The 27674-nt window shown below is 36.8% G+C and overlaps 1 protein-coding gene across 1 annotated transcript in view; it reads right to left on the bottom strand.

Moving 5' to 3' along the window:
- KCNH7 (potassium voltage-gated channel subfamily H member 7) overlaps nucleotides 1-27430 on the bottom strand; it is a 264891-nt gene extending 237461 nt beyond the window's left edge. The window contains exons 1-2 of the mRNA XM_009274902.1: nucleotides 27165-27430; nucleotides 24909-25139 (exon numbers count right to left, since the gene is read on the bottom strand). Of these exons, the coding sequence (XP_009273177.1) occupies nucleotides 24909-25139; nucleotides 27165-27240 (307 nt within the window). The 5' untranslated portion in view covers nucleotides 27241-27430. The remainder of the gene's footprint in view (nucleotides 1-24908; nucleotides 25140-27164) is intronic.
- Between the last annotated feature and the right edge of the window lie 244 nt (nucleotides 27431-27674).

The following is a 27674-nucleotide window of genomic DNA, read 5'->3' as shown; positions in this document are numbered from 1 at the left end:
TCTCAGTCGGTAGAGCACGGGAAGCTGAAAAGTCCTTGGCTAGTGTAAGCATTACCTAGCAACAACTAAAACATCGGTGCGTTATCAACTTTGTTCTCATCCTAGATCCAAAACACAGCACTGTACCAGCTACTAGGAAGGAAATTAACTCTATCCCTGCCGAAACCAGGACAGAATTTTAAAAGGTTAGTACATTTTCTTTAGACAGCTTCATGGTGTGCAATTGTGAATTGCACCACTGATGAGGTATTTTGTGGCCGAAAAGATTTCTTTTGACACTTTAAAAAAAAAAAAAAAAAAGTTTTCCACTTTCCCACCTTGGAGCAGTAGGTTTGGATTTTTTTGTCTCATTCACTTTATGGAACATCTCCTCCCCAGTCCAACACTCCTGTTTTGGTTTGACTCGGAACAGCTTTTTTTCCTCTCAAGTATTCAGTCCACCAAATAGAAGAACCACCAAATAGTGGTTCACACCATTCTTCACACTCATTCATAATAAAAACCAAGAGCAAAGCAAGTGCTTGACTCCCCGAGTGCTCACCAAATGCTTTCCATTCTTGTATGCATGAGTCTGAAAAGCAGGCAGGAATGCAAATGAAAGGAAGCTACACCATCTCCTTCTACCTGAGAAAGTTTAGGAAGAGCAGAGAAGGTTTCAAGATAAAAACTCCTCAAGCTCTCTTTTTACCTGTTTAGCAATTGATTATCAGCCCATTTCTGCTGCTGCTACAATGCCTTTGTAGCTTGTGACCTTTACTCCATTTGTTTTGAGTGCTTAGCACTTAACTGGTATCCAGTAGAATTAGGGTGTTTCTCTGATGTTTCCATAGCATACTAATCACTTACTAATGCTGTGTGTATCGAGGAGCTTTTGGTTGTGGCTTCCACATCTGGGGCAGCCTTCAAAAGGAGTGATGATGACAGTTGCCAATGCTAGCTGTTGCGAGAAACGGCACACTAAGCTGGCATTAGTTTGTCCTGCTTCTTCATCAGCTCTTCTGGGCCCTGTATCTTCTGAGACCATGGTCAAAAAAGCCACTATGATATCTGTAGCCTTTGTAAAAATTGCATTCCTCAGGTTTGTCTCTTATTTTCATTTGGATGCTGGGATGCAGAGCCAAATTATACCTCTAGATTTAAGTAGCTGTTAGCAGTCATAACAGCATCTGTAGAATTCAAAATAGTCACCTTTACTACAAATAGAGCATTATTAGCCACACACTACAATTGCAGTCCTAGGGTACACATTAGTTATGCCATCCACACGAATATTTAGCTCTTGAAGGAGGGCTGCTACGTTTTGAAAGAAGTATTAAATTAAATATTAGTAATACAATTTCAATAACATGATTAGTAACTCTTAAGCTTAATGGGTCTAGTCCTATTTCTGCAATAGGCTTGAAGAAATTCTCTAATTTTTCTATTGATGTAAAAACAGGATAAATGAGAATCTGGACCACTGTAATTTAGTATCTATTTATAGTGTTGCAGCAATACTGCAAATATTTTTAAGAGAAATAAAAATACTTAATGCAGCATATCTTAGTCTTTAAATTGGCTTTCTGTACTATTTAGGCCCTTGATTATTTGCATAACATTCCTATTATTTGTGCTATAACAGTATGTATTTTGCTGCATAATTCAAAGCACAGTGAACGCCTTTATGGTTGAGTTCATAGTAAGTTTCTAAGCTGGCCAGGAAGCCACAAGTTCAAGTCCCACACCAAGACTTGGACAGAAACCCAGAAGCGATTCCGCAATGCAGTATTAGAGATAATACTGCATCTGATGTTCATTCTTTAGGATAAAATGTTAAGCTTGTGTTTGCTTCATTAACCTTGAGTAGTGGTTTTGTGGAAGTGGTTCAAGCGATGCTTTTTAAAAAGAAAGTATAATAACCCTGTTCCCTGGTCAGCTGTCATTTCTCCTCCTACTCAATATTTCAAAATTCTCTTACAAGCTGTTAGTGAGCACACAGTAGTTGTTCTTTTACACATCTGAAAGGTATGTCACTATTTTGGGAAGTACTTAGAGATGAGCATGAATGTATCAGGTCACATTCTAGTTTTGCACTTCTAACAGTCTCTTTGGGCTGTAGAGTTTTTAAGAAAAAATTTGCACTGAAGCGACTGTTAAAAGAATTCTGGTGATCTGGGGCACTGCAGCAAAAGCCCTGCCATCTTTTAAATGGGTACAACACGTGACACTGTGCTGATAAATAGGCAAGCTTGTATTACCATCCACCAACTCTTTGCATAAAGCTACAAAGGATAAAGATTCTTGAATTTTCCATCTACTCATTTTACACGAGTGGAAGACTGGAAAAACAATTAACATGTATATAGGTACCTAGTTAGATTTCTCCCTGATCCCTGAAGTATCTGAATGCTTCATACAGACCTTGTTTCTTAATCTGCTGTCTGCTCAATTTCTACCACCTGCTTGTTTACCTAAGTATTACATGAAATATTTTTATCAGTGAAATAATTTAGGACATAATGGGTAACGTAGTTTCTAAGGAAATTTATGTTTGGAACTACAATTTACCTCTTTTTAGTTGTTAGTGAAAAATTGTGTCTGAAATTTTGTAATAAGAAGGGTATGTGCAAACATTGGTTATTTTATTTTTTCCAAAAAATGACTGTTCTTTTAAGTTCTGATGAAAAGCTTCTCCATAGGAATCTGGGCTCAGTCTTTGGTTTCTGTATATAACCTTGAAACAAGTATCACAGCTGATCATGACTTAACTGTTGGTCTTGACGTATTTGGTTTCTGCAGCTCATAGGTAAAAGTTGTGCAAGGACCAAATGATGTCTTCAATATTAATTAAAATGTCAGAGATTTGTCCTGAGCTTCTGCTTACCTGATAGACTAATTTATACTGCTCTGGGGAACATACAGTTAAGGGACAGTGGCAGAAATAGTGCTTTAAGAAGCAAGAAATACTTTTACACTCAGAATTGTAATCCAGTTTTCCATGAAACTGTCAAATGTCTGACATTTGCCCTGTGTTAGCCTGTATGGCTGTACAGTTAGGAAAATCCTGGTGTTTCTGGCTGGGATTAAAACAAAACACAACTAAACAAATGACAAGAATAAAAGACAGACTGGAGGGGAGAGCATTAAACTGAGCAGAGGGAACTAGAAAAGGTAGTCGGAAATTGGTCTCCTGTTTGCAGTGCTAACAATGCCTTTAGAAATAGTGAGTATCAGTACCTTCATTTAGATGAACAGAAATTTAAAAATACAGCCTAGACATTGAAGAATTATAAAAACAGAATGGTGTCTGTGAGGAAGCAAGGCAGACATTTAAGTTTTCTAAAAGTTTATAAAAGTAATTACAATTTTTTTAGAATTAAACCATAAAATAATGATGAGTAAATCTTAAATTCTTATTTGGCTGTCCACTTTTATAAATATGTGTATTAAATGAAAACACTATAGATTTTTTCTTGATTTTTATGTAATACAATGGATACTATAGGATCCTATAGTAAGTACATCATAGACCTATTTTTATCTTATAAGTATTTTTAATATTCCTTATAAGATATATTAAAAATTATATGAAGATATTATATTATGCATAATAAAATACAGGAAAAAATGCGAATTTTGTCTCTCCTTTAATTTGATATCAGCTATTATAATTACTGAATTTCAGAGAATCTCAGAGGTTAAACATATTAGAAGGTCAAAAGATTTTTACCTGTTTTTCTTTGTTGCTCACAAAAATGCTCCAATTGGTTCAGTGAACATTGTAAGAATACAATGCAGATCTAAGGGTGAACTCACTTTTAACAACATTTCAGATTTCAAAACTATTATAAGTTCAAAACTTGAGAAATTTTAAGAAGGTTTTGTTAAAGAAACTCTATGCCCATATTTTTCTTGATTACGGGATGTTTGGGATCAGTATTTGAGTTCAGATATTGATATTGTTTATTTTCCTCTTTGCACATTTCATAAAGCCTTATTAATTACTGATATTAATGAGAATTATACAATGGGACTAGTCACATTTTTCCATTAAGAATTAATGAAATTAAAGTAATATTTTAATCATATATATGTCCATCTTTCTCCATTGTTTGTTTGATTGTTTTTTCCCCCTAGAAGATCAAACATTTTTAAGTTAAAAACTGATCTTAGGTCACTTTCACCCTAAGTTTTTAATATTTTAGTCATATTCAATTCTTGTTTTGGCAGTTTGAAGCCAAACATTTTGGCTTGGTAGATACAGCAGCCTTCTCCGTGTGCTGAAATAATGCTTGCTTTTTTCCAAGCTTGCCTTTTGGCTCCTATGTTTTCTTCTAGCCTTTTTGCTGTCTTCAGAGATGTTTTCACAGAGAGCCACACTTTGCTTCCAGTGCTTTTGTAGCAGGTCAGTGGGAGGGGGTCTTCGTTTTATATCCAGGCAGTTGAACTCCTGTTGATTTTATTGCATTTCCATTGCAGGGCATGTGCCTCCCTATAGCTCTCTTTGCAGAACCTGCCTTAGGTACCCTATGGAATTATGTACCTCAATTAGGTAATACCTGTATTTGAAGGAAGTTTGTAAATAATGTGTGACCAATGAAACTGTATCATTAAGAAACAGGCAGAGATGAGTCCTCTAAATGACAATAGTCAAAACTTTATTTTAACAAGTATCTGGAAAGAATTTGTTTATGTTGGTGATTTCAAGAATAGCTATTTTGCACTTGGGAGCAATCCAAAGGAAGAGATGCTCTTCAATTTACATCAAATGGACATCTTTATTACCTTGATGCATCAGAAGGATGATAGGAAAATATAGTTTGTTTTTAATATGAAGAAATAAAAGGATCTTTCAGTGAAAGACCTTTCCCAACAAAATACCCCTGAGATGGGTACGGTGAGAAGGGTTAGAAGGTCTTTTTGAGTTTTTCCATGGACTTATTCTCAGGTTGTGCTGACAGGAATAGTGAAGCAAGACTGCTTCTGCTCTTAGAAGCAGTGTGAGTCTCTGACCATCCCCTAGTTTCAGAGGACCCAAGGCTTAACACTTGAGACTCTTGAAATCTCTGAGTTTTCTTGGGCCCAGGCTGCTGTAAGGTTGTCTTTCCATTGCCACACACTGGAACTCTAATTTTCTAAATAGTTAAGGTGAGTGCTGAGGAGTTAAGTTTACTGCCAGCTGCGTTAGCTCAGATATAGTCCTCCACATTCACATCTAGGTGTATGAATCTGTGCTGGGGATCTGGGTCATATTAGCACCTGTGTGCTGTGGATACAGCTGCACAGCCAGGGGCACCACTCAAAGTAGTTCAGGCTGGTTCACAAAAAACAGCTGTGAAATTTACAGCTGATTCCCAAACCAGCTGTTAGCACGCTCTTCAGCACACCTTGCTTTAGCCTCTCCTGGAAGTCCCTGTGCTGTACCAAAGATGATGAATGGTGTCCTGCTCGTGATGAAGAAGAAGAAGCAGGAAAGAGAAGATCAAGAACTGTCCTTTGAGGTGAACTGAATTTTCAGGCATTACTCACTACCCTGCCTTTCATTCTTGGCTCTAGAAATCCTTGGACCTTGTTTGGTGATTACTTCTTATGACTGGGAGAGGATGCTTGTCCACAGAGACCCTTCTGCACAGCTCCTTGGCTTCCTGCAGAAGTATTTGTTATTGTTATGTGATCTTTTAATGCAGAGAGACGCCTGAGCATTCAACAAAAACTGTACAGACCTGGCAATCTAGGGCAGTGTAGTTAACAAACTGAGTAAATAAGAGCCCTGGCCCAAATTACAGTATCTCTGCACTGTACATATCATAAATCAGACCTTCAGAAATATCTAATCAGGTAGCATCAAAAAGTCCTGGGTAATTTCTCTCCAGTTATTTTAATCACATTTTTTTCTAATTAATTACTTTAGAAAACAGATTAAATATAGTGAAACAAAAGCACATCAAGAAAACCTAGCATTCAAATAATCTACATACAGCATCTTCTCACCACATTGCTTTACATCTTACATCTTTACTCAGCTACAGAAAAGATCATTAATCTGACATTCTGCTATCCTGTAAATAACCATGCTTTTATCAAGGTTCAAGAGAAAGAAAAACAGTTTAAAACACTTCCAAGAGGGAGTCTTGACTTTCAGTCCTCTGCTCTGCCTAACGTGTGCTTGTTTTAGTCAAGGTAGATGAGGGAAAGGGGTGTTAGCTCACCTTCCTACTCTTCTTGTAAGCCTAGATAAAAGACAAAAACAGCTCCAACCTGAATTATGGCATTTGCAACAATTCCCATGGAATCAATGTGTTAATTTTACACGTTCTCTTCACACCTGGTGGATACATGCCATCCAAGATTTGCTTGTGTGGCCCTTTTGCGTGCTTTCTGCTTGCTTTGTGCTATTTTCTAAGCAGGCTATAAGCCCTGTATGTTTGGAATAATCATTGTAATGAAGATGCTCTTTACTGACACAAGCCCAAACCAACCCTGAAAGTTTAATTTTGAAGATGTTAGGTATTTGAATTTCCAACAGAACTCAGATCTAAATTTCTCATGGTAGAGTAAAAATGTCCGAGCCAGTCTTCCTGCTTTTGAATTCAGCTATTTTAAATCTGGGTACAGAGAAATTCAGCATTTGCAGAAATGACTCAGTTGAAACATGACATGAAAAGTTAGTAGGGTGGAGCCTGAAAGGAAATATTTCTGTTGTTGCTATCCCACAGTTCTGCCAAGGACTGAAATATTTCATGCAGTCTCATACAGTCATTTATGCACATGCTTTCTTATTGTGCTTATATATTTCTTACAGTGCTTATATTTGCTTTCTTTCCTTTTGGAATGGTCTGTAATATACAGCTTCTCCAGAGGATGCTCACTCTTGAAGTCTGAACAGGGCTCCAATTCAAGTGCTACATCAAGCTTTCTGTTTGACTTTTGCACTTTAATACAGAGCCAAGCCAATTTCATACAGTAATATTGACTATATCCTTGTTTGATAAACAGTATTAGGCATCCAATTTAATTATAAATATATATTTATGAGTAATTACAACCACCATAGTAAATATATCTGAAGCTATTTACTATATTTCCCATAAACTGTATTAAAGCTAAAAATCAACATTGGTACCAAAACCAATGAGTATTCACTGCTGGATATTGCCAGTTGCTCTGAAGAAATAATTTGTAGAATAGTAGTGAATTTGCAGTTTGTCCCTTCTGTGTTTTACCATACCTATGATATTCATTTTAGACGTAACATGAAAAAGACATGGAAAAGAGCATAAGTAGCAGTAATGAAAAAGACAACATTAATACTACATTTATTTCTATATTAGCATTTGTAGACATTACTGGATGCAGTATAATATTACTGAGTTTTAAAATTGCAGAAGATGATCGATCCTCTATGATATAAGAAAGAAAAAACAACCATGAACTATTCAGCAAATCAGATTTATAACTTCCCTAAATTTGCAGCTCAGGCTAGATTTTCAGAAAAGATCGGCTCTCATTTAGGCACAGAACGCAGGCCATTATTTTCATACCCCATAAACAACCAAAATCAAAATCCTCACAGAACAGAGCCGAGTATTCTAATTCAGTAAACTTTTCTTGAAAATCTGGCCATGCATTGCAACGCCTGGCCTGAAGGAAAGGGGAACACATCTCATAATTTGAAAAAAATTACAGGGTTAAAATTGTGGGTACCTTTGTAAAGAAAGACAGTATGATTCCTGCTAACTAGCAAACTACAGGATTGAGTAAACAGCTACTTGCCAGGTGTGCTCAGCTGATTCATGTTCAGCATATGACTATACCAGCTGCTTTATTTATGTTGAGTTGAAAGAGAATTTCAACAGAAGAAAAAAAGTAATTCTATGTATGCTTGAGAATCCACATTTCCCTTCCTCTCCCCGCTGAAAGCTGTAGTAATATTAAAGGTGAAATGAGCTTTATGCATGGAGCTAACTAGGAACTTCTCCAGCAGGTTTTTGCATGCTTTTTTCCCACTTGCTTAAACACATAAACTTCTCAATGACTCTAAGACTATAGCCCTGAGATCCTAAAATTTCTCAAAATCGACTTGATTTGACCACCACTGATTGAAGGGTGATACACTTTGCACAACTAAAACAGATTTCAACTTGATTCAATCCTATTAAATTTTTCCTTTGTACACTGCTGTTGCATAAGAACATTGTCAGTTTGCTCAAAGAACTGGTAGCACAGCAGAAGAGGACAGACTCAAAAACCTTTTGTTTTAATTTTTTTCTTTTATTTTTCTTTAGTAATTTTTTCTTCTACAATATATAGATGATATGTCCATGGCAGGTAATAATGAACTTTCTTTGTAATTCTTTAATCCCTTTTGGAAAGTTTCCTTTGCAGATAATATCTAAGAGATAGCATGTTAATTTTGATGCCTGGTCTGGGTTCAGCATCACAGTTCTGGTATTTCATTCCCCTAAAATGTAAAAAACTATCATCCTCCAACACAGGTATGCATGAAGGCCTCTATACTGCCTAAAATATTGAAAGGAAAGCTTAATTTACCATTGCAGGCTTTGGAAAAAGCAATTTGGGGTGATGCACAGTAGCCTTTAGCCAGAGATTTTGCATACCCTTTTTGCTTCACTTCAGAAAGGCCGATTAGGTAGACTTAATGGAATTGTCAATCCTGTACTCAAAAAAGGTTTATATTTAGCATTACCACTTTAAAATAATACACTTCTTTTTCCCAGCCAAAAGACCTGGACAGTTCCATGGTTGAACTCACTGCCCTGATCTCTAAAATTTCCTATTATATTCCCCTGTCTTGGGTTTCAGGGAGAAAATGGTAATTTCGAAGAATAATAAAAATGCCATAACCCTACAGATTAGGGCTGTAGTTAGTATGAAATTACTTCAATTTTAAAATACCTCTAAGTTATTTTGCTCTCATAATTGCTTGTAAAATGTACATTATAATATATTGTGTATCTAAAAAAGAATAACTCGCTGATCATTAGAAGGGTGATCTGTTCAACAAGGTCTCCTAAAAGCATATACTTGTAAAGCCTTTATCAAATATCTTAACATCAAATATGTAACTACCAAATATTTTCAAGCATTTCAAATCCAAATAAAAACACACAAGCTTTTCAGTTATTCAAACACCGTCTTAGAAGTGAAACTTACTTGGTTTGGGAGTTTGGGTTTACACTTCTTTTGTTTTAGATAAAGACCATAAATAACTGGGAAGTAAACACCATTTCTGAAGTTATGTTAGTCATAAGGGTAAGTTGTTTTGTAATACCTGTTTGTAAAGATAACTGTATTCCTCTGCAAAGCACAGCATCAGAAACAAGGCTTAGAAAAGCCGTCCATTTGGCTCTTGGTCACATTCTGACTTTATATGAGCCTTGTAGGGCCAAGCATCTTTAACCGTTCTTGACAAAAACAAGTCAATATTTGCAACCGGCTATTAATGGGTAATCTGACAATGACAATTTGGTCCAGTCCGAGAATGAGAAGTTATTTGTATATTCTCATTCTTTTAAATGAAAAATAAGACATATGTCACAGTGCTATGCACACTAAATTAACCCTATGCAGAAACGAAGCACGTACAAGTAGCTACCCTGAATACTACACTGTATCTGTTACATGCAGAAATGATTGCAATTATACTGTCAATGTGTGAATCTCTCATTGACTACTGTCGAAGTAGGAATGGCTTTGCATCTGAGTTGAAATAAAAAACACACTTAGGTAAAAAAAAAAGACCAAATCAGAAATCCTTACATAATACTATATTGTAATGCATATGCTAGATATGTTCTCTTCTGCATCATCAAATTAATTGATTGTAGGGGCAACCAGCATTGGTAATGTAATGCCAGGAACTGCTGTTGTACACCCCCAAGATACTTTTATCTGTCACATGGGAAGAGAGTAAAAGACAGTTTCTTTTAGACAGTCAGTAAAGCAGGTTTTATCGATGAACTTTTTAACATCATATTAGGATGATTAAAAATAAAATCCAGCAGGAAAAGAACAGATTTGTAAGTGTCAAATATGCAAGCAGTAGGGAGAAAAATTATTTTAATAATAAAATTAAAAATATTGTCAGTGCTCTTTTAGTCAGTGGAAGTATATTTAATGAAGCTTATCAACACCTTCAAACAGCAGTTGAACTCATCGCTAATAACATTCATTAAATATGCTTTAATTGTCCCATTGTGTTTGTTTAACAGTCCTTGTCTATATATAAAGAACTGAAAGAAAACATGGAATGGGTTACAAATCTGAATAGGCTGTCAGGCCATCCAACTGGGGTGACAAACCAGTGAGATCATGTCTCAGTTACCTTTTTTAATATCCTCAGATGGAATCACATCCCTAAATGACGGGTATTTGAAGGGGCACTGCTTAAAACTATGGATCTGACATCACTGCAGTACCACAAAAGCCGCAGGATTCCCGATGCTCTGCTGCTGAGACATTATCCTCCATGTGTTAGGGGGCAGCTCCAGCAGGGTGCTGAGTGCCATCAATGCTGGCAGCCAGATGTGCTGAGCTCCTGTCAGGAGGGAGGCAGCACACTGCGATATTGATTGTGTTGTTTGATGGGGTAGGGGAAGGGTAAAGGCCTAAAGGAAAAGGGCAGTGTTAACCCTTGAAGGAAATAGCAGGTTTCTATCTCTCCTAGTCACTAACCTGGAAGAAAGAGCATAGGAAAAATCACTGTATCTATCATTTCTTGAAGAAAATGTGAAATAAAAAGTGGCAGAAGAGAAATGGAGAAGAAAGTGCTGTCTTTTGCCATGACCTATACAAGGAAATGTTAGCAACAAACTTTTTCTTCTGAGTCGAGACAGTGTTTCAATGAAGGTACCTCACTACTGAAAGCCACTACAAGAATTCCACACGATGTGAAAAATATTTCTCTCTTAGAAGATCTGTTTTCTGCACATCTTTAATGATGGGAATGAAGTGCTGAATAATGTGTGCCAGGGATGCCCTAGTTGTTTGCCAGTGGCAGTTGCATTTATCTCCCAGTGTAAGATAATTGATTAGCTGCTTCTAAAACTTACAAGAAAACCTCCATTGTGATTATCTTTAGCATTAAGCTGTTCAGATGACTGTAATCCATGGCAAAGTAAGCATTAGAATGTCTGTTTTCTTCTAAACTCACACACATGTTTGTATAAAAAATCTCCCAAAGAAAACTGGGCAGATGCCTAACAGGCCAGGCAGATTGACCTCCAATGCAGGAAAACACTGAGCATGTAGTTCCGCACAATAAAACAGGTAGCAACATGGAATTTATACCATGTAACACATTAGTAACGACATTTGGAAAAGATGTTCTGGCAAACAATATCTAGGTTGCAATTTCAACCATCTTTAATGTACAATGTAAACAGGATTTCCTATTGTATGCATAAGTATACCTAGGTTACGTAATATTTCATGTATAAAGCTTGACATAATATTGAACATTCAAGTAAGAGGATTCTATAAAAGTAGTACAGAATGCCAATTAGTATAATAAAAGATGTGTAAAGTACCTACATATGGGCTACTGAGTTAAGGAAAAAAAAAAAAGAAAAAATATGGTAACTAACTCATTAGTTCTTCAAACTTTCCAGAGGGTATAGCTCAAACACCCTCCCTCAAGCACAATAGCAGTCCCTCCAAATACTCACAAAAATGAGTAGATGTATCAGAATACCAGCTGTCTCAGCAGGGAACTCATGACTGAGCTCTAGTGGCAAAAAAAAAAAAAAAAAAAGACATATAAAGGAGGTGGGAGCAAGGGCAGGCTGCAAAGGAGGAATACAGTAACACTGCCCAGACATGCTGGGATGGTCTTAGGAAAGGAAAAGCTGAGCTAGACTTGAAACTCTAGGGATATCAAGGGCAACAAGAAGAGCTTCTGTTGCTAGCTATGTTAGCAGTGAAAGAATAAACAAGTATAATGCGAGCCTGCTGCTGAGTGGGGAGGGTGATTTAGTGACACTGGATGCAGATAAAGCTTAGGTACTCTACATGTTCACTGCCTCAGTCTGGGAGAAAATTTGAATCTTGAGACAGGGTTCAAGGTAGTGGAAGAGGATTGAGTCAGGGATCTCTTGAGAAATTTGAGTCTAACTGTGTCCAGGATAAAGCATACTGGGTTGTATCATCAGGAACATAGCCAGTAGATTGAGGAAAGTGATACTTCCCCTTTCCTCAGTGCTCATTAGGTCACTCCTAGAATAGTGCCTCCGGCTTTGGACCCCTAGTACAGGAGAGATGTTGATAAACTTGAGTGAGGCCAGCAGAGGCCACCAAGATGGATATAGACTTAGAGCACGTCCTGTGAGGAGAGGTTGAGGAAACTGGCCTTGGCCAGGAGCCTAGAGAAGAGACAGCTTTGAGGGATGTAATAACAGCCTTTCAGAAGCTATGAGGAAATTACCAGGAGATGGAGGCAGGTTCTTTACTGAGATGCATGGCAGGAGAATGATAGACAATGCTTTAAATTAAAATGGGGGAGGTCCTGACATGGTACAAGGAGAAACCAGTTTCAAAATGAGGGTAACTCAGCACCGGAACAGGCTGCCTAGAGAGGCAGTGTGGTCTCCATCCTGGCACCCAACTGGACTAAGCCCTAAGCAACCTAGTCTGAATTCTGTGTTGCTTCTGCTTTCAGCAGGAGGCTGGACTGGACAACCTCCCGAGTCTCCTCCTGACCTAAATTCTTCTTGATTCTATGAAAATATGATGGCTATAAAAGACCAATCTAACAAAAGGACTTTGTTGCCATACTGGAATGGTAAAATGTTATATATGAGTTAGAATATGTGCCATGCTAACAGAACACTTTCCAAAAGCAAACACGGCTGAGTGATTGCTATTTAAAGATTCTCATGTGAAACAAAGCATTACTTGTTATACAGATTGTGCCAGTTTCTAAAAAACAAGATACAAACAAAGGGTGAAATCCAAGAGAGGAAAAAGTTACAATCTAAGCTACGTTATGAGACTATCCCTGGTTAATATATCAAGTTTAGAGATGAGCTAGTTGAATCTGAACAGGTATATTATATCCTGCAGAAATGTCCATTTTCCCGTTGGTAAGTTTATGTAACTCTCACAAGTATTCAGGATCATGGAGGACAGACTCCGTTATACACACTTAAAAAGCTGAATCAAGCTCGAGTCTAATGAAATTTCAGTTATTTGAATGTTTGGAAAGTGGGAGTTTTTTGTTTTGGGAAGGAAGTAAAGCCTTGTTCGTTATATGATACATGCAGCACCAGCTGAAGACAAATAATGCTCTGATAAAATATAGTTTTGCTTTCTTTTAAAATGTCAATGTGGCTTAAGAATGATTCATAGGCTCTGTATGATTGATTCATGGTTCTCCTGAATAAGTGCTACAACTATCACAACAAAGTCCAATGTGACACTTGCAAATGGTAAGTTTGTCTGTTTGAAAAAAGTGTGAGCTTAGCAGCCACTGAACTTTCTTAACCACGCCTCCTATATTTTTTTCTTTGTCATTTATTTGGCAGTTCTATTTTCTGTATCAAATTTGGAAACCCTGAGGGCTGAACTTGATACAGGGCTTACATGGGAAAAAGATGAACAGGACTTGATTCCACCTCTGCATTCTTTAACCCTGTGGCAAGAGAAGGAAACAGTTTGGCCCCTTCTGCCGTTCAGAATAACCCCAGCTGTCTCTAACCCCATTCTAGCACTTGAGGATCATTACAGTGTGTATCCTCTCTAGCAGAAGATGTTGTTCCTCTAGAAATTATCCTTTATTACAGACAGGACAGAGACATGCACACAACTGCATCATCCTAGGGTGTCTCTTTTCTCGGACCTGGCCTGTGGTCTGAGATACACATTTAAGAATAATTCCTATTCAGTGCAATTCCTATTAAAGATTGTTTTACAGAACTATTCCCCGTTGAATATCATTTCATATTCTCACTCTGTTATCCATTTCATCAACTTGATCATGTTGGGGTTGGGGGCTTTTGTAGCATTTATTTATACATACACAATACTCTTGTCTATACTGGGAAATGTTACAATGCAACCTTGATGTACCGTCTTGGGAAAGAGAGGAGGATAGTGCAAAACTACAGGAGAGAATGAGGGTTTGGAACTGTGAGCTTTTCAAGAATAATCTGTCTTTCAAGGTAAGAGACTCACTGCATTAGTCAATCAGCTCATTAGGAGTCACTTTAATTTGTTGTTCAGTTCAGACTTCCTGTGACTGAATGTATTTAATAAGAATAATTTTTTATTAGTAAAACTGTTGTGAACTATAGAATATCAGTTTGTATTCTATGGTTCGGTGATGGGGTAGGAGGTAATTTTGGCAGCTCCTCAAAGTGGTTGTTAAACCTCTTGAGAGGGAGAAGTGCCCTTTTATAATATGTATATGGAACAATATATATAATTGAAAATCTAGTCCTAAATTTGCTTTTACATGCAAAAGTTCAGGTCAGTCCTTTCCCTTGGAGTAACTGAACCTCAGTGTGATCTTCGTAACTATGACACTTTAGTTGTCTGATATTTTAGTGCCTGTGGCCCCTAAGGGGCAAAAAAATTTTGGATAATCTATTTTCCAGGTAACAATCAAGGTTAAACATGTAGAATTATTTCTCCATCATTTCAAAAACCAGTTGATACATTTTCTTAAATTCCTCAGAAAGTGGAAATAAAATGCTTTATTCACAACTTTTTTTATTTACAGGAAAATGATCCCAAGGTGAAAGGAAAAGGGAGTAAGACCAAAATATTACTGAAAAGGGAAACAATTCACTCAGTTCCCATGAAGCAGGGACAAATGATCTTGCACATTCAAATGTGAGAGAAATCATGTTTGAAATACAAGCAGCCACACAGAAGGTATTTATCTGGCTAATAATTATGTTTTGCATATGTCGAGTTCTGCAGAGACAGTGACGCTACTGGCAATTCTGCTTCTGTAGGATCTGTTTTTTTTACAAATGAGGACAAAAGACAACCAGAAATGAATGTAAATAGACCTGCATGGTCTATTGAAAAGCTCCCTCAGCTGTAATATTCTTGGTTTGTGTAGTTATTTTTATAAAATAGAATTGCATACCTGTCAGCTAGGAAGAATAGTTGTCTGCGGACCATGTATTCCTTCCTCTTTTTTCCTCTTTAAATAAACAGTAACCAGAGAAGGCGGATGCCACCTGCACCTAGCGCCTGATCTGCAAACATCACGCATATCAGGCACTAACTCTGTTTGTAGCCGCAGTAGCAGTTAGTAGTTTTTAATTAACGTTTTAAGCGTTTGGGAGCAGCTCCTTAGACCCCAGTTCTACTCCTGACATGAGAGAAGGGATTTGCAAGTTTTAGGATAAAGAGAAACAATGTCTTACTACAGTTTTGTGGTCACCCACAAAGAGTACTCAAACTCTGCTTTATCCCTCTACAAAACTTTTCTCTGAAACTCTGTGGGTAAAACACTAAAGCCGCTTCTGTGCCACCTCATATTCTTGTTGCCATAAGCAATCAGTATAACTTACAGAAGCACTAAGGATGCCCTGAACTATGGACCAGCACGGACTGACTCAGGATTGACATTATACATAGGCTGTCTTTCACACCAGTTCATGAGCCACTCCATTAATCCACAGAGAAGGCTCAGATATTGATTTATAGATACCTGGTTTTGTACTTCAAGGCTGTTATTCTCTCACATAATATGGTATGTTGTCCCTGACTCCAGAAATAGTCCTTTTGGGAAGTGTTGTCATTTCTGTTGGATGGACTTTAGTGTTAAATTGATTCCTGGTATGTTTTATCATGCAAAAATAATGCTGGGCACTTACGATGGAAAAAAAGGAACACATTTTCCTTTCTTTTATTATCATTATTTAAAATGACATGGACTTTAGGTTTTCTTTCTTTCTTTCCCATTTGTGAATTGAAAGCCATTTTTCAAGCAAGTAGACAGAACTGCAACAGTATTTTACCTTAAATACCATGACAATAGGATTTATGGACTACTGAGTTTCATGTTCTTTTGAAAGTATAAAAAGAAATGCTTTCTTGTACAACAGCCATAAACATGCAAAATACTAATGAGATTATCTGGCATTTTTTCCAGAGAGGAAGGAGTAAAGCAGATTGGCACAAATGAGTTTTGAAAGGAGGAAATTTGCAAGCTATTTTCAGAGATACACTTGCATTGATTTGAATGAAAATCAGCAGAGAATGCTCTAAGAAATAAATAATCTCAAAAGGGCACAGACTCCAAAGTCTGAGAACAGCTGGGAATAAGTGCTTTAGAACATGTGTGTTAGTGATGAAACATATTTACATGATGATTAACTGCTTTTCAAGCAGCCTAGGTATAAGACAAAGGCAAAAACCCTAATATATATCTATTCTTGTTCTGAAGTGATCTCTGCCTCTCTACCCTGTGGATTAAAATGGAGGAAGGTTTTGTCTGTTTTGCATGTTTCTTTCATAACTTGTTGTCTTTGTATGTAGCAGCTCAGGTCCAGCTAATACTACTTAGCAATGGCACAATGTCTCTACCAGCAGTGCTCTAATACCTTAGATCAGGATATTTAGTGTTGCAAAAATTAAATTTTGCAGTTTAATTCTGTGAAAGCCGTGGATACACAAGCCAAGACCTGTGTGTGCAGGTATTGATATCTTGCTCTCAGGCCTTTAGTGCTTCTAGGAACAGAAACAATCAGTTACTATATAGTCCCATGCATTTGCTCTAAAGAGGCCAACATTTCATAAATTGATATTGTCAAGGATCAGTGTATTTGGGTATTATGATAAATCCTAATTTCCCAGTATTTGAAGTAAACTCTTGTTTACTTCTGTGAACTGAACTGACCATTTAGGCAAGACTTTCTGGTTTCCACTGCAGTCTCATGTGGCAAATCAGGGATTTAAATGAGGTCACGGCAAAATGTAAAAGAAAGCATTACTATTGGCTATGGAACTATGGAGGAACAAGGACGGGAAAGCAAGAAATTTCAGCAGGTAGGGAAGTAGTGAAGGCAGCTGTGATTTCTGGCCTAAGCTTTCTTCTGGTCATTCCCACTCAACTATCAGCAATGAAATACGTTAATAATGTTGACATTTAAACACCACCTTTAGGTTTTGATGATATGATGGCTTTTTGTTAACAATGAAGCTGGAATATATTCTTTTTGTGGATAACGTTTCAGTGCTATAATCAAGGGCATTATCAAAACTAGGTATAATGAGATCTATAACTAGAGTCTCGTTAATGAAACAGAAAAAGACAAGAGGACCTCCCCTTTATACTGTTTACTTTGACTTTTTTTCTGATTTAATTTTGGTATCCTTTGTGATGATCTTTACCGATGAGATTTCACTGTGATTACAGAATTAATGAATTAAGAAAAATAGAAATGAAAAGGCTATATTGTACCAGAAAGTTGGTGAGGGAGCTTAAAATGGGGTATCTATGGAAATGCTGGAGGTCAAAAGGCATTTTGTGACTAGTGATGGCTGCAATTCTGCTTCCCAAATGAAATTTTAATTTAATTTCTAAGAAATAATTCAAATATGTATGTTATTGCCTTTAAAACAAAAACTATACTAGACACTAAAAAGTTCAAACTAGAGAAAATTATAACACCAGTACTTCTCACCTCAGAGATGTGAACTTTCAGAGAGGTACACTGTGTGAAACCAGCTGTAACTATAGAGCCACGTTACCTCACTGTCATTGTCATGCATCTGCTCTGCCTAGATCTAGGTTCACAGCTACAGTTCTGATTGCTTTTGAGATATGCAGTTTCCAGAGCGCGTTAGCAATTTCCATAGTCAGCTTGGTCTTACTACTCTGAATCCTATACTCCTTGATTAAGTTTTTTCCATACTTAGCTGGGAAGCTGGGAAGAATATGGACTGCCTAGCACATAGACTGAGTCATACACTAAGTCAAATATGCAGGGAACACTTTAAAACTGGACTTGAAACCACTAAGATAAAATCTAATCCACACCACTATTCTCTTTCCATTGCTTGAAACCAGAGAGAACAGCACCAATGTCAAGACTGGTACTATTCAAAGTGTGATGTTCTGAAGTTTGTATAATACCAAATATGCATAAGGCTGCTACTAGAAAAGCAGTTGCTCTTCCCTCATGTCTATTGCAAGGTATGATGTCTGATTTGCTCTCTGCATCTCTTTTTGATATATGGGCCAATTTGGTGGAGAAGAGAAAGAACCAATCGGTAATGCAAATTAGGAGTATGGAATAACTCTCTTATCAGAATGTAACGTTAAAAAGGATGCACACTGAAGATGGAAAGAGGACACAATAAAATCATCTGAAACCACACCAAAAAATAGACTAACAGCTTCTGTTAGCTACCAAAATAGCTTTCACTAAAACTGAAAGGAACATATTCAAAGCAGATAAAAAACTTTGTCAGGCAATGCCTAATTAAAAGATGAAACTCTTCTCCATAGGATATTATCATTCTAAACAGCTTAGAAAAACTTTAATTTTGAGTACGTGTATCATATCGTAACCTTCCAGTGACATTTGACTCCAGAATGTGACACCTTTCTTACCACTGTGGGACTCTCTTCTTTAAAGTCAGCAATCATTGATTCTTTGTAGCTCAAGCAAGGGAAATTTGGGTCCCTTGATTAGTGTAAGTTGACCCCGTGACTTTCTGAATCCTGCTGTAAAACTGTACGGTGGAAGTCCAGTGGCAGAAGAGTTCCCTCTGGACACTGTACTGAAATGAAAGACTCCTCCTGATCCAGTAGCCTGCAGGTTTTTTATTTGTGCCATGGAGGAACTTAAAAGTGTCAGAAGAGATTTTTCCAAACTGAGTAAGATTTTTTTCTGTTAAAGATGCAGTAGCTATAATAATAGCAGTTGTATTTTTCATTATTTGTTAAAATTAGATATATTTAATCATACCTTTCTGACCCTAAACACTGACAAAGAGAATAATTGTAAAGGCAATTTAATTTTTGTTCCTTTTTATTCAGATACTGTCTCTCATTAACAGGAATACATGAATGGGAAAAATGATCTTCTATAAAAGCCCCCTTCTTATAGAAAATAAATTCATCTTAACCTGAGAAGAAAAAAGAATCTATTGGAAAGCCAAGGAATTGAAAAATACGATTGAAATTGGCCCATAAATAAACCTCCTTAGAATATCTGAGGGCTACTTTATCATAATCATTAGGTATCCCATGTGAAATGTGCATAAGAAGTGACCCACAGTTCTGGGCAGGCACAGGAGCCATAACTAAATGGGGATGGGTAAATGAGATATTCTGATCATTGAGGTATCAGCTCACTGCTGATGGTGCTCCCTGTTGCAAAAACAGCAATACTGAATGGGACAAGGGACAGTCTTGTCTCTTAGAACAAGTATTAAAACCTAAGGTAGAAATATTACACTACAGACATAAGAAAAGGTCATCCATTTCCTATAGTTCAACACCTTCATTAACATTCGGGATTTGATCCAAGATTTTTTTTTTTTAAGGATATTTGGAAAAAACTTGCATTAAGACACATTTTTTGGGCAGCTTTTTGTTGGGGCATAACTATCAAAATGCAGTCAGATAGAATTTCTTAAACCAAGAACAACTACAGCAGCAGGGTATTAGACAGTGACTTGATTCATTGACCTTTGTCATCAGCTCTGGTTAAAGCGTTGAATCTACAGTCAAAACTGCACTTGCTGACCCTCATGTTAGAGCTAATCTAAAGGGACTTGACATACATGCAAGGGTCTTTCTCTTCAGTTGTATTTTTAATTGATCGGTAGGTTCACAGCATTTATAGAACACAAACAGGTGATAAAACGCCTATGCTGGCTGAAGTCTAGGTGATGACGTCCTAAATGAAGTCCTGATCTTTCTATTTTAGAACACTTAATACCATTTTCACTTTCTTTTGTCAGTATGTTTACACATTTTTTTATTTTCTTATCCTCAAAAAAGAGCTTTAGAAGGCCTTAAAAATCTTAGTTTGGAATCTTAATGTGTTTTGAAAATACAAATATGTTTAATTTGCAGTCAAATGTAGCGAATTACATTTCTCAAATGGGGTAAGTGGCAAGTAATTTGTGAGGTTTGTAAACACTCTGCAAATAATTGCTTAATCTTATCTTTGCTCAAACCTAGACTCTTCTGTAGTGCTTCTTATCCCTAGAATATCTGACGTGTATAGGGGAAGCTTAAATGATCTCCCTACCTCCCTTTAACAAGTATACTCTGTAAGCTTAGATATAGCCCACTGTTGTTCACAAAACGTAGAGTAAGAAGTAAAAAAGTATCCAGTGTGATACAATCCTTTCTGATTATCATACATCCATTCTCAATCCCCAAATAATTATACTTTTTATGTCAAAAGCTTTACAGCTTTACCACCTCAAGCAATATTTTACAGCTGTCGAGAATGATTTATGCAATAATGACTTAAACTGCAAAATGGAGTCCTCAAAGGAAGAGCTGTCAAATATTTTCACCACAAATAACTTTATTAAAGTAAAAATTAATATTCTGTATAAACAATATCTTACCTTCAACTATAATACAGATCATATAGCTATATGATTTGTGAAAATGAAATTGTGAGATAGTGAGCAATATACTATACTGCTACTTTGATATCAGAGTATAATTTTTGAATTAAGCAGATGTTAATGCCTAATGGGCAAGACTTTAAAAAAAATCTGTTTCAAAATAATAGTTCTTGTGATTTGTCTGTATTTATCTATTGTTCTTTTTAAAAAGGGATATTTACATTAAAAAGACATTTACCGAGTCTTTAATCCCACGAGTACATCCAGTGATGTTTGTGGAGCTTCTTCTGTGATGAGAACCTATAAATTTGGACCCTTAGTTTTGGCATCCATCTGTTCCCATTAACCATTTTTCTCAGTAGTAATTCATTCTTTTGATAACTATGTAATCACCTACTGTGGCACTACTCTAACAGGACAGAGGACTAGAACTTTGCCTGGATTGTGTAAATACGCTTCGAAAAGAAAAAAGGAGTGAGGAGAAATTAAACCAAATGTAGGCTATATTAACAACCTTATTCTGGTACAAATACTGCAAGAGGAGCTAGTAAGGCTTTTAGCTGCAAACATTAAAAACTTCTGTGAAGACAGGGCACCAGTGTGGTTGGGACAGGGCCTGCTGGGTGCGTAAGTAATGCTGGCATCCCACCTCCATGCTGTCTAAACAATTACACAAAGCTATCACAAGTACTCTCCCCCTCTCCTCTGCACCCTCCCCACACTGCACAGTGGAAAGGGAAACGTGCCAAGTCCAGGTAACACATTTATAAAACTGTGATACATCGAATTTGCGTTCCCCTTTGACCACCGTATCTTCTGTCTGCCGTGTTTAAGGCAGTGTGGATTCAAGCAACTGCCATTTTCTGAAAATCAACCTGCTACAAATTTTTTCCTGTCTTTCTGCCCCCTTTTCTTCAAGCGTGTGATCTGGCCTAAACCTTAAAGCGGTGAACAAACAGCAGCATTCAGTCTTGCCTCATCAAGATGTTTAAAACTCAAAAACTTGCACTTTCTTTCATCTAGAAAAGTGGACTATAGACCAGTAGAGAACATCAGAATCCTAATTCCCAGTATGTATGCAATGCCATTTTTCTAGTGCAAGAATTTCCTTTTAAGTTGAACTTTAAAGCTGTGACATTTTGAAACTATGTGAGGTGGTATTTAGGATTAAAAAGAAAAAGCATTAGTTATAGAGTGATTCCCTTTCTGATATCTGCATTGCTGGATTTCTGATGACAGATTAGCTTTATAAGTGAGGGGATATATGATCCTACTGACATTTGCTTTACTTTGAAATATTAAAATAATCTTTAATATAATCAGTGGCTTATGTAGAGTAAATGATAGTGTGATGTGGAATAAGGTTTTATTTGCAATTCACTGGGCATTTATTCAGGACTGTGTAATATGGTCTTCAGAAACTCTTGTCGGTGGAACCTCAAGCGATTCACACCTTCATGAGCTGCCATCCTCCTCTGTATGCTTAGTATTATGTTAAATATTATACAATGGGTGGCTATGAAATATAATGTCAAATCAAACTTTCAAGCAGCGGGTAGTTCATTGGAGTTACTTGGGTTACTCACATGGAGAAAGTTACATTTCTAACTGTGCTGGTATTGACCTCTTCAAATATTCTCATATTCACTCACAGCACACAGTACAAAATAAGCTACTAACCAGACACTAGACTCTCAGATTTTTAGAAAATTCTTTAAATTCATTTTGCTTCACAACCTGGAGGAAGTGCTTGTTAGGTATCACCATTCTGTATATTGTTATAATATAGAGTGTGTTATCTATAGCGTGTATATATATACTCCATACATTGCAAAAACAAATTTGCAAATTTGAAAAAGTGAAGTAAGTGAAGAAGCGAAGATGAAAAGTGAAGCATATCTTTTAGAAAATTCTTTAAATTCATTTTGCTTCACAACCTGGAGGAAGTGCTTGTTAGGTATCACCATTCTGTATATTGTTATAATATAGAGTGTGTTATCTATAGCGTGTATATATATACTCCATACATTGCAAAAACAAATTTGCAAATTTGAAAAAGTGAAGTAAGTGAAGAAGCGAAGATGAAAAGTGAAGCATATCTTTTCAGGAATTTAGAATAACTGGAATATGTTAATATGTTTACTGAATTTTATTATATCCATCATAGAGGTAGTTTCAATTTTATGATACCACATAAACTTCAGAACTTTTTATCACATTTTGTAAAGAAATTGAACGTTATGTGGAATGAAACAAAGAAGACTGTACATTCAAATGATCAAGTTGTCAGACATTTACACATTTGAGTGTCAGACCTATCTTGTATTTTGTCGACTTTTGCCTGTAATCAGTGACTTGATATTTTAAATGATATTTACAATTCAAAACAATTCACCTATATTTGTTTAAATTTAGCAGTGCATATAGTGCCCACGGTAAATCCTGCTCACATTTTGACCAGTAAAATTTTGAGGCATTCAACTCAAATTTGTCTAGAACTGTTGTCTGTAGCTTTTGAAATTCCTTAACCTTCAAATATATGGTCTAGTAATTTAAAGAAACTATTCACAGAAGTGAAGTTACTGAGAACCCTTATGCATAAGATTGTTTACACTGAATAATCCATAACTCTCATTTATAATGTGCTTCAAAATTCAAAACTATTTACAAAAGATAAGGCAATTTTTACAGACAGTTTTACTTTGGTTTGCCTCAAACAGATTATGGTGTGTTGCATGATGCCAGATTTCAGCATTTTAGAAAAATATATATTTATGGTAATTGACAGATAAGCAGTGCTTTAGTTAAGTGCCTTTCCCTCTTTCGTAATATCTTGGGAGACTGAGGTACTTATAAACGACCAGATCTCAAAACAGTGCTCCAGGCTGGTGGCTGTGAAAGTTAGCAATGACATTCTCCTTTTGCAATATTATTTTTAACACACGCCAAGTTAAAACAAACACAGGCTAGATGTGTAAAAGAGACACTGTGTCAGGTCTCCTGAGAAATCTATGTTCAAGGCACAGCTACAACAACAAATCTTCACCAAAATCTGCTCTAGACCACTGAACCAGATCTAAGAATAAAGGACTCTACTGAAAATGTGCTAAGAAGAATATGCTTAAATATTGGTAGCGTCGGTAGAATGGTTGGCCTGAGTCCTATCTGAATTATACCAGCCTAAGCTAAAAATAATATTACTTAAGTCTCTCCGAAATAACAACAGAATTATTGAGAACAGGGTTTAACTCTGTGACTTTAAAATGCGAGAGCATCCATTGCATGTGATTCTAAAATTGATGCAAACAACACACTGGCGCTTCTCCAGAACTAATTTAAGCTCAGCATTTGAATATGAATTTCCTTTTCCTTCTCTCAAGAGTGTACACAGCAGAAGACAGAATAAGGTACATCACACTTAGCCGTTACTTGGATTTGTTTGAAAGACGGATATTTCTGTAAATAACCCTAGGTAATTAGGAAAAAAAACCCAAACCCCTACATGTAACTATTATGTATCATAATTAGTTTTCATGTGTATGCATTTTTTAATCTGCAAATACAGTCGTTTATCCATTTTATGTTCTTAACAGGAAAAAAGCATCAGCATAGCAGATTTAGCCATTCTTCCTTATATCAGCAATAGTGTTAACAGTTATATATTGAGTCTTCACTGAATAACAGGGAAACTCTGTAGTTTAGCCATCCCAAAATTTTTACTCTGACAACACAATTCTAGGACAACTTCTATGGTTCAGTTGTAGGTACTCCAACTTCACAATACTCACCTCTGAAAAAGACTTGTCCCTTTCTTTATAAGCTAATGCTTTCTTCATGATAGGTCATTTTTTGCTACTTTTAATCTTGTACTTTTCCCAGTAAAATACTGCATTAATCAAGGCACAGTTCCAATTGTGTGAGGCAGGCAGAGTTAAGCTCCCTGAAACTAATACACCATTCCTGTGTCCTGTGAGATGAAACAGTTCATAAAAATTAACATTCACAGGATGTCCCCCCTATGCTTGCGTTATCTGTTCATTGTTGTAGGGCTGTTTACTTTGGGAGACTTAGATCTGCTTTAAACCGACCGAGAGGAGAACTTTTGTTCAACATTTGCAAACACACTGCTAGCTTCATTCAGCTGTTAGAGTCAGCGTACAGTGATATACTCTATACACCCACTACTTTCAGGGCAGATTCCCTTACTGGTATACCTAAGTGTACTTCACTGGACTTCAGAGAAATTACAACACTGCTCCAGCAAAGGGTCTGGCCAGCAGATCATACACACTTCTTTTACCAATCAACTGATAACCAGACACACAAAAAGTCTTGAAAACAAAAACAGACTTTACCATCTTTGTGATAATAGGTGACTTCTACTTTCCTCTCCTCTGACCCCAGCAGTGCTTGAGCAATTTGGGCAATATGATGTCTTTTGGTCTCCGGCCCATGAAGAAAATCACAGGTGCAAGGTTTCTGCATGACATCTGGCCTGGAGAACCCGGTCATCTCACAGAACCCATCATTGCAGTAGATGATAGCACAATTCTGCACTCTAGCATTAGCAATGATGAATTTTTTATCTGCAATAAAAGAAAGTGATGCATTTTTTAGTACTCTTTCAACATTTCATAAAGTGTCGATTGCATGGATGGACGCTAAACAGCCCTTCTTTTCCCTGGGATGCCTGAAATGCAGAGATTTTCAGTCATTTAATGTAGCTAACTTGATCCATAGCTTTTAAGAAACTTCAATAGGTTTAGAATACATTAAAGATGAAGATAGTTGTCTTTTAAGGAAATAAAACCAGATTATGCAAGTCTTTTGCAAAACTCCTTTTGACTTCAAAATTTTGTCTTTTTTAGCTTCACTGAAACCCAGGTGATGAGCGCCATCCTGTCAGCCGTAACTCCAGGAAAGTCCTTGAAAAGTTAGTAGCTTCTTTTGGGGGGAAGTGGGGCCTTGGGAAGGGGGCTCTACTCAAGTGAAGGGCTTCCTGGGACAAGGTCCAACCAGCTTAGTCTACTCTGTAGGGATTTTCATTGAGGTGAATGACAGCAAGTATATAGTCAGTATTTTAACAAAACTATCTAAAAAAGAACATGATAATTTTGTTTTCCTCTGTGATTGTTTTAGAAGTTGCATTTATAAAAGAAAATATTCCTTAGTAAAAAAAAAAAAGGAGTATGAAGGTACACGAAAACCAAAGATTGTGATATTGGAAACATTTTGCACAGTCCGCTGAAGTTCTGTGCCTCGGTCCATCATCCCTTCCCAAACCCTCACCTGACAGAAAGGTTCAAACGTTTTCAATTGTTATTTCATTTGTTTCTGTTTACCACTATAACACACTATTCCCATTGTAATTATAAATGTGCAGCTTTGATACATTTACTGTTAATAACATGAATTTCTGCTTACTTAATCACACTAGTAGGTCCCTTGCTTTATAAAAGACTTTTTACGTGGCACCAAGTTAGCAGTGCAAGTCTTGAAAATTTTAAAGATATTCTGTCTTTGAACACAGTGAAATATTTGGAGAGAGAAATATAGCTTTCATTCTTGCTTTTTCTACTGTCTTTCAATCATGCTGAATTTTCACTATCACTTGCCTAGTTAGTAGGTAGTGCTTTGTTCTCTTCAAAATATATACACTTTACTGCATAAAAATTTTACTCGAGTAGCAACACTGACTTAGCATTTAGATAAATTAGGACTACAAACACCGTCCTCATTTTTTTTCTCAAATACTATAAATATTAAATTGGTAACATGGGTTTAAGTATAATGAAGTATATAAACCAGAGTTAGCTGTAACGGTTTGCACCAGACTGATACTAAAAATATGCTAAATATTTAAATAAATGTACATATATCAAAACTGCTGTTTCTAAACGAAATTCATCTTAAGCATCAAGTGTTACCCTCTTACTGTTAACAGTAAACCAGAGTTCCGGCCAGGAAAAGCACTTCAGCTTCAGCCTCCTCGACAGGTAGTAAACTGCTGCATTGGAAAAGATCTCACAGACTCTCCCTGAGGATGCATTTGCACTGGTTTGATAGATATTTTAGGCGTGCATAAACAAAGCAGAAATATTTGACAGCTATATTAAAATGCAGTCATGACAACAAGGTAAGAGTATTTTCCCTTTAATAACTCCTCTGCGTATTATGTTTCCTCTAAATCAGAGTCTGACTGTTCTGCTTTATTTTGAAAAGACAATGATAATTAATAATAATAACAACAATAATAATAAATCTAGCTGATTTTTTAGACATTGCACAGGCAACAAGATTGTACACTCTGCTTTTAGAGCCATCGCACCAGTTCAGAACAAGGTAAGAGATGTAACTTCTATAGCTATACAATATGGATACAGTCAAAGATAAAAACTATTCCTTGAAATGGGGGGAAAAAAAGCCCAGTAATTCAAGTCGGTAATCTGTATTCTAGATCAAAAACAGTGTTACTCCTGCTAGGGATCCCCTCCTTACCTCTGGGGTTTTCTTTACAAGCTACAAACTTAAAATAGTCTGGAGCTGCTGTCCATTTAGTCACAAGCAGAATCAAACTACTGTAGCAAAATAGATAGAAAGAGAGAACTTACTTTGCCCTTCAAATTTTCGTATGATTGTACCCAAAAATGTATTTTGTGGTGCCACATGACCTCTGCGAACAGGCATGTTTGTACAGGTCTTCGGTTTTCTGTGCACAATGACTTCTCCAAGGATCTCCTAAACGGCTCCAGCCCAAAGCACCGAGCCAGCTACCCTTTGTGACAAATCATCGTCCTCTGGAGCTCGGAAATCTCTTCCCATTAGCACCACTTCTAGATACACGCTTTTCCTATTGGAGTCAGATCCATCCCTCAGTTTCTTTCTTTTTCTTTCTTTCCTTGCTTTCTTTTCTATTTTTTTCCTGGAGGAGCTCGGACGCTATTGTCTGGGGCGGGTAGGGGAGGGGTAAGCAGGAGGAGGTGGGGGGGGAAGATTACAAGGGTAATCGATCTCTAGCACCAAACATCGCCAATTTTCCAAAGCAAATGGCTGTGACCCGGCAGCTTCCGACGCTGTAGTGATGGTTAGAGGGCTGGAAGACTAATGTAGCTCCGCTGCCA

The sequence above is a fragment of the Aptenodytes forsteri genome, unplaced genomic scaffold (assembly GCF_000699145.1).
Source record: "Aptenodytes forsteri isolate BGI_AS27 unplaced genomic scaffold, ASM69914v1 Scaffold255, whole genome shotgun sequence".
Taxonomy (NCBI): domain Eukaryota; kingdom Metazoa; phylum Chordata; class Aves; order Sphenisciformes; family Spheniscidae; genus Aptenodytes; species Aptenodytes forsteri.
This window is presented reverse-complemented; position numbering and strand designations above follow the sequence as displayed.